Source organism: Corticium candelabrum, chromosome 2 (assembly GCF_963422355.1).
Source record: "Corticium candelabrum chromosome 2, ooCorCand1.1, whole genome shotgun sequence".
In the NCBI taxonomy this organism is placed as follows: Eukaryota; Metazoa; Porifera; class Homoscleromorpha; order Homosclerophorida; family Plakinidae; genus Corticium; species Corticium candelabrum.
The window spans coordinates 9,407,936-9,415,814 of record NC_085086.1 but is presented as its reverse complement, the minus strand read 5'-3'; the positions used below and the strand labels follow the sequence as shown (position 1 = coordinate 9,415,814).

The 7,879-nt window shown below is 41.3% G+C and overlaps 2 protein-coding genes across 2 annotated transcripts in view; one reads left to right on the top strand and one right to left on the bottom strand.

Annotated features, from left to right (window-relative positions):
* Window positions 1-4,159: 4,159 nt before the first annotated feature.
* The window catches only part of LOC134176505 (sushi, von Willebrand factor type A, EGF and pentraxin domain-containing protein 1-like), a gene marked incomplete at its 5' end in the record, with an annotated part of 13,368 nt that continues 9,648 nt past the window's right edge, over window positions 4,160-7,879 (bottom strand). The window contains 3 exons of the mRNA XM_062643172.1: window positions 4,160-4,344; window positions 4,406-4,720; window positions 4,777-4,992. Coding sequence (XP_062499156.1) covers window positions 4,160-4,344; window positions 4,406-4,720; window positions 4,777-4,992 — 716 coding nt within the window. The remainder of the gene's footprint in view (window positions 4,345-4,405; window positions 4,721-4,776; window positions 4,993-7,879) is intronic.
* Window positions 7,280-7,879, top strand: part of LOC134198242 (uncharacterized) — a 2,484-nt gene continuing 1,884 nt past the window's right edge. Inside the window, exon 1 of the mRNA XM_062667600.1 lies at window positions 7,280-7,879. This exon is cut by the window's right edge and continues 1,884 nt beyond it. Within this exon, the coding sequence (XP_062523584.1) occupies window positions 7,280-7,879 (600 nt within the window).

Below are 7,879 nucleotides of genomic sequence, written 5' to 3'. Positions count from 1 at the left end.
AAGAATAACACGAGCAAGACTTACGTATACAACATGGCTGTTTTTCGCTCCACTCTCCTTTGCATTCGTGAGGGTTATCGGGTTGTAAGCAAATTCGAGTAAATGTTTGAATCTTTTTATCCATATTTAGGTCATAGCCGGAATGACAGCTGTAAACTGCCGTATCATCTACAAACCTTTTTTCTGAGCTCAGCTGTACTGTACCATGTTCGAGATTGCTAAGTGGTGGACATTGAATTTCTAAATAAATTCAAAACTTTAGTATTTTATTAATCAATCTTAATAACATATTTACTAAATATACAGCAATAATATTTCAGAATCTGAGGAAGCGGTCCGGCGCGTGAGACTTTGGACAGAACACGTTTAACAATGTACATTTAGTATTTGCTCAAAGGCGTCGGCTTTAAGTTATATTATGTATCAAGATAATATATTTTGAAGGTCCACTGACATACCAAAATCAAAAATTATTTTAAATTTTTATATGATAGTTCTAATGGTGTACACACCCGGAAACACTTTTTAGATATTTAAAAGCAAGGTTTCTATAAGAAAATTGCACTGTAATGTGCTTCCTATTTATCGCATCTTGTTTCGAGCAGTAGATTCGGGACAGGTAGAGCGCGGCCTCGTTCCTCGGACACCATCATATTCTGGACGCGAGATGTCAGTTATCCTATTTTGAACTCAGTCCCTACCACATCTTAAATGTAGGTATCCAACTTGTAATTGAGCAGACGAAAAGAGAGCATTTTACCTCTTCTCTGCTTAGAGTGATATTGAAAACTGTGCGGAGCCTTGCATAACCCGTTCATCGAACAAACGCATCGTTCAGCGGATAGTAGCGTTTAAATTGCTCACACGCATCTTTTAGGCTAGTTACATATGTATCGCTCATTAACGACTTTTACCTACAAATCGTGTTGTTACCGTGCATGTCAGCCAAGATCTGTAATTACGAGTTACAGTCAGTGAAACGCCCGTGGTAACGGCCCACGTTGTCGGACACCCGTTGTCTTGCCTTCCTACATTCTCGTCAACAGCTCTAGGTTTCAAATGACAGCAGTTGACTAAATTCAGTTATCTGAAACGCCGCAGAACGCAGAACGCTCGCGTAAAGTGCTTGACGGCAATTCTGAGTCATTTCTCATACAACCACGCCCTACTAGAACGTGTAAAAGATGTCGCTTGAACGAACTAGCCGTTCAACAAAGAAGGCTACAACCAAAACCGATGAGAGGGCACGATTGAAGTGCTAAACCGCTCTTTTTTAACCTTTGAAAGTCATTGCGTAGCGTTTACAAGGACTTAGCGTAATCTAGTTCAACTTTACCTAGGAGAAGCAGGGGTGAAGGTTCTAGCTGCTCTGATAGTAAACAAAGTTTTTGCGTTTAGTACAACTCGTTGTACCAACGATGACGTGCTGCACGTCGTGACTCTGCAAGGTCAAGCAATGGTAGATATCAAAATGGGATAGAAACACCTGCATACGTCCTATTCAGAGCCAAATATCAATTTAGGCGCCTTGAGAGGAAAGCACGAGCTGTTCCTGTGCGAATTGGGAGAATGTGCTCACCACAATGCTCGAACATGGATGACATGAATCTTTTACTACATCCCTGTGCATCATGCCTATGCATGCAGTTGTACAAAACTCAGGAGTTGCAATTCTTACGCTTGGAAGATTAGGCATTACCAGAGGTCTGGTAGATGCCAACAGAGTGATCGTGTCAGCATACAAAATTCAGCAATTTCGGTTAATAACCGTACTGAGTCAAATATAGGTCACACGAATTTGGGGTCACACCATATTTCCTTCTCACTCTCTTTCATGACGTTATTACCCGCAGACTGCTGCTGCAAAAACAAAAACGACTGTCCGTCGAAAGGGGCGTTATCACGCTCAATGAGCATGCGCTATCTTTCCTGGAGAGTACAGTAGCAAACGGAGACAGTGATAGTGTTGTTTTATTAGCTAGTTAGCAATTACCCTATATATATATATATATATATATATATATATATATATATATATATATATATATCTGATGCGAAGTTGCAGAATTGCCTTTACGTTGTTTCATGGGAAGGTCGTGTCCGATGAATGATAGTGGTATCTGATAAACGGTATCGCAGAAAAGGATCATGTTTACCGTCCTAGCATAACCGTTTGAATCGATTGGATTTCCCGCGTCTACAATCACAGTTTTTACTAATCCTTCTTACGGTGGGCTTCAGCAAATCTCAGTCTTACTCCGTCTACATCTTGTGGCTGTCCGATGATTGATAGTGTCCTATAACAGGGGCGGTGCTCTACATATGACGTAAAAGTGAGAACGGATGTCGCGTAGCGCATAACGTTTCGCTGAATAGCTCAGGCAGTGAACGCGACAGAGCAAGCGGATTTCTCTAGTGATGAAGACGTCGGTGATCTCAAGAAAACTTTGCGCTATCATATTCTTCACGAGGTACAATCGTTAGCGGCAAAAACACCATAGTTACGGTTACGTCAGCCTCAGGAATCGTCGTTGCATGACGGTTTGGAATAGTCTGTGTGCGTAGAACCTTCATTATCGTATGGAGTGGATACTGGTGATGTGGAGAATGGCTTGGGAGACGACGAAAGTGAAGCCGTAGAAAAGGTGGGTCTGTCCAGCTTTGAACCTGTCGCCACTGAGACGCCATCGCTTGTAGCACCCGAAGACGAGCAAAGCGAACGACTACTAGATTTATCGTGATATTATACAGTTTAGGCTGATATTACAAGTCATGTAGTCGAATTTTGTTTAGGTGTACAACTACATGTAGTTGTTGTTGCTGACTTCTGGTCATCATTGTGTGTGTTGCCAGGGCATACTTGACAAAACTGCATCACTGAACATCCAGGATTCTTTGGCATCTGCCTAAATGTGTGGGTTTTGAAGACTGCAGACAGCAGGACTATGGCATTGCCTAGAACTGATTCTCCTCCAATTCATGAGAAACAATACAAATTAATTCTACCAACAATAACTTCAACAATGGATTTCTGTTCTGCACAGGAGCTATACAAATATATTTCTTAATATCAATTAGAAAGATCTGTTTGTCATGCCTCTTGTCAGCATTTCGAAGATTCTGTCCCACTACACAAATTTTTCAGTGACTCATGAACTAGATCAATCTAATTAATACATCACTACATGTACACTTCTGTAAAATCTAAATACAACCTACTGTCTTTCTTTCACGGTTTTCGTATGCCAATCTCATCTTTTTTGGTTTTCCAACTGCTTAGCCCTTGCACTGTCTTAATCAGTATGCACGGTATTCGTCTCAATTTCGGGTCCAGGTAGCCTTAACTAAATTGCGAAGCACAATCGTGGATCATCTTCAAAGCAGTCTGCTTCGAAATAACGACTATACAAGACGTAAGAATCACTTTGGGCTTCCCAGCGATCTCTCGTTTGTCTGTTGTTCCGCCCACTTTCGTCTTTGTTCGTGGTCTTCGGAAACTGAAAAAGCCTCACAACTTTCACCGTGCTGTAGCGCGCAGCTGCTACACGTGAACTTACCATTCTAACCGTAGTACACTTTCGAGTCTTGTGCGTTACCTATTCCACTTGCGCTAACACGACTTTCGTTCTCACTTCGCCTGTCATATGTACACGCCCCAAATCTGGTTCTCGAAACCGTATGCGATAACCCAGAAGCACATTACGGTGGAATTATATTATAGAAAAAGTACTTTTAAAAATCTAAAATTAGTTTTTCTGGTATGTGTGCGCCTTGAGAACTACCATATAAAAATTTATACTAATTTTTGATTCAAGCATATCAGTGGCTTTCTAGAGCGTCTATAATGCTCAGGGTTATGATCTAACTAATATATTAAAAGAAGGAAAATTTCCTAGCCATGACATATAATTACGTACTCAAAATAAATTACTGAAGTCATTTTTTCAGTTTATGATAACGATTTAGCTAATTTATTATGATATTTGACTCGTCAATTTTGAAAAACTAATCTCTTGGACGAGCATAGTTTCAAAGTTAATTACGCCTATTTGCGCGCGTTAGTCCAAATCACATAATATTTGCTTCTGTTCAGTCAGAAGCAATCTGTTTGCGCCAATTTCCAAATGTTATTAAAACTGTTTGCTTAATCAATCAAAAACTATATCTTACGTTCACAGCTTGGTGACGCTTTTGACCAAAGTCCTTGTGAATTGCATTGAGAGATATTACTGCCAACAACGCAGTATCCATAGTTGCGGGCAAACATCACTTTGTGTGGATAATGGAAGATCGTTGACACCAGAGTACAGTTACTGGCAACAAAAGGTTTTCCACAATCTTTAGCTAGAAGGTGCAATGCACTCAATATACATACTAACTTAATACGTAATTGTTATATTCTTACGTTGGCAGGTAGGAAATTGTCTTATGTTGGTGGGAAAGTGCCTTGTTTTGATTGAATTTGACTTTGGCCATACGCAGGATTTTACTTTCTCACGTTCTGAGTTGATTCTCTCATTGGCTTGTTGTGCTGCCTCGTCACTGGGTTTTGATATTTCATGCCACTGGCCAGTTTGATTGCACTGAAAATAGGATCTTCCGCCGACGATCTCGTGACCTTCACTGCAATTTAGGAAGATTGTTTCGGGATAGAAATAGGCTTTTCCCTCTATGATTCCATGTGTGAAATTAGGATTGTTAGGATCCGGACATGACCTTGCTATTGTAATACAAGTTTGTTATTAGTGTCACAAGATTAACACAAACAGGACGTACGTATACAACATGGCTGTTTTTCGCTCCACGTTCCTTTGCATTCGTGAGGGTTATCGTGTTGTAAGCAAATTCGAGTAAATATTTGAATCTTTTTATCCATATTTAGGTCATAGCCGGAATGACAGCTGTAAACTGCCGTATCATTTACAAACCTTTGTTCTGAGCTCAACTGTACTGTACCATGTTCGGGATCGCTAAGAGGTGGACATTGAATTTCTAAATAAATTCAAAACTTTAGTATTTTATATATCAATCTTAATACCATATTTACTTAATATACAGCAATAATATGTCAGAATCTGCTGAAGCAGTCCGGCACGTGAGGCTTTGGACAGAATACTTTTTACAATGTATATTTACTATTTGATCAAAGACCTCGAATTTACGTTATGTTATATAGAAAGATAATATATTTTAAAGGTCCACTGACATACAAAAATCAAAAATAATTTAATTTTTATACAATAGTTCTAATGGTTTACATACCCTGAAAAAAATAATTTTTAGATTTTTAAAAGTAAGATTTCTATAAGAAAACTACACTGTAATGTGCCTTTTATTTATCGCATTTGGTTTTTAGCAGTAGATTCGGGTCATGCAGAAAGCAACCCCATTCCTCGGACACCATCATATTGCGAACGCGCGTTGTCAGTTATCCGATTTTGAACTGAACTAGGTATCCAACTTGTAATTCAGCAGACGAAAAGAGAGCATTGTACCTCTTCTCTGCTTAGAGTGAGATTGAAAACTGCGCGAAGCCTTGCATACCCCGTTCATCAAACAAACGCATCGTTCACCGGAAAATAGCGTTTAAATTTTGCACACGCATCTTTCAGCCTAGTTACTTATGTATCGCTCATCAAAAACTTTTTACCTACAAATGTTGTTGTTACCCTGCATGTCAGCTAAGATCTGTAACAGTTACAGTCAGTGAAACGCTCGTGGTAACGGCCCTAATCGTCAAACACCCATTTTCTTGCCTTTACTACCTTGCGGCAACAGTTCTATGTTTCAAATGACTGCAGTTGACTAAATTCAGTTATGGGAAACACTGCAGAACGCAGAACGCTCGCCTAGAGTGCTTGACGGAGATCCTGAGTCATTTCTCATACAACCACGCCCCTACTACGACTTGTGAAAGATGTCGTTTGTGCGTACTAGCCGTTCAACAAAGAAGATGACAGCCGAAACCGATCAGAGGGCACGATGAAAGTGCTAAAATGCTCTTTCTTACCCTTTGCAAAGAAAATCTTCGCGTAGCGTTTACAAGGACTTGAAGTTCAACTTTACCTAGGAAAAGCAGGGGTGAAGGTTATAGCTGCTCTGATAGTACAACTCGTTGTACCAACGATGACGTGCTGTACGTCGTGACGGTGCAAGGTCAAGCAATGGTAGATATCAAACTGAGATAAAAACACCTGCATACGTCCTATTCAGAGCCAAATAACAATGTAGGCGCCTTGAGAGGAAAGCACGAGCTGTTTCTGTGCGAATTGGGAGAATATGCTCACCACAATGCTTGAACATGGATGACATAAATCTTTTACTACATCCCTTTGCATCAAGCCTATGCATGCAGTTGTAAAAGACTCAGGAGTTCGAATTCTTACGCTGGGAAGACTAGACATTACCAGAGGTCTGGTAGATGCCAACAGAGTGATCTTGTCAGCATACAAAATTCAGCAATTTCCGTTAATAACCGTGCTGAGTCAAGTATAGGTCACACGAATTTGAGGTCACACCATATTTCCTTCTCACTCTCTTTTGTTATTACCTGCAGACTGCTGCTGCAAAGACAAAAACGACTGTTCCTCGAAAGGGGCGTTATCACGCTCAATGAGCATGCGCTATCTCTCCTGGAGAGTACAGTAGCAAACGGAGACAGTGATAGTGTTGTTGTATTAGCTAGTTAGCAATAACCCTATATCTGGTGCGGAGTTGCAGAATTGCCTTTGCGTTGTTTCATAGCAAGGTCGTGTCCGATGAATGATAGAGCGACGCCCCTGTTATCGGACACCATCAATGATCGGACAGCCATGCAAGAAGTAAACGAAGTAAGACTGAGCTTTGTTAAAGACCACAGTAAGAAGGATTAGTAAAGACTGTGATTCCAGACGCGGGACATCCAAAGGCTTGAAACAGTTATGCTAGGACGGTAAACATGATCCTTCTCTGCGGCCCCGTTCATCGGACACCACTATCAGTCATCGGACACGACGTCCCCATAAAAACGCAAAGAGAATTCTGCAACTTCGCACCTGAGATAGGTTTATAGGTGACTAGCTAACACAACAACACTATCACTGTCTCTGTTTGCTACTCTCCAGGAGAGATAGCGCACGCTCATTGAGTCAAGGTAACGCCCCTTTCGTCGGACAGTCTTTTTCTTTGCAGCAACAGTCTGCAGGTAATAATGTCATGAGAGAGAGAGAGAGAGAGAGAGAGAGAGAGAGCCCGGATAATGGTGCAGAGTCCTTGTACGCTGTAGTGGGGGCTTTACCCAATGAGTTACAGATTTACTGGTTTGATTTTCTCTGGTTTTCTCCTCGTAGTCGTGCTGCTAATGCAGTCTTCAAACTCAATTTGTTGTCCGATCGTTGATTGTCCTGTCAAGAGATATCGTCATGGCGAACGCCAACGGGTTTTTGAGCACATTCGAAAGAATCATGAAGCCAGTACAATACCGGAGGACTTTCGATTACGTCATTCATTGGAACCATGCCCTTTTTGTGATAAGCTGTACGTTTCTAGGTGCGCTTTCACGGGCTTCAACGCTCTTGCAAGACACAGCAAGGCCTGCTCTAGCAGAAGTGCACAATCAAATCTACAGGCCAACAGCTTGGCAGATAATCTTGACACAGCGACGGCTGCTGTCTCGTTTGATTCTTCATGTTTGTCCGTTACAAGTCTGTCCAATACGTGTAACAGGCAGGTCACGGAATTCGAATTGTCATCCAGCCGCCGTTCATTAGCTGATGAAGCCATTGCATCATCACGTGTACCTCTGGCTAACACCCTTAGCAACGGGGAATTGCTACAACTACAGTGGAATGGAAGAGGTGCGACTGACACAGACATGGGCCAGACATCAAATGTCAAGGGT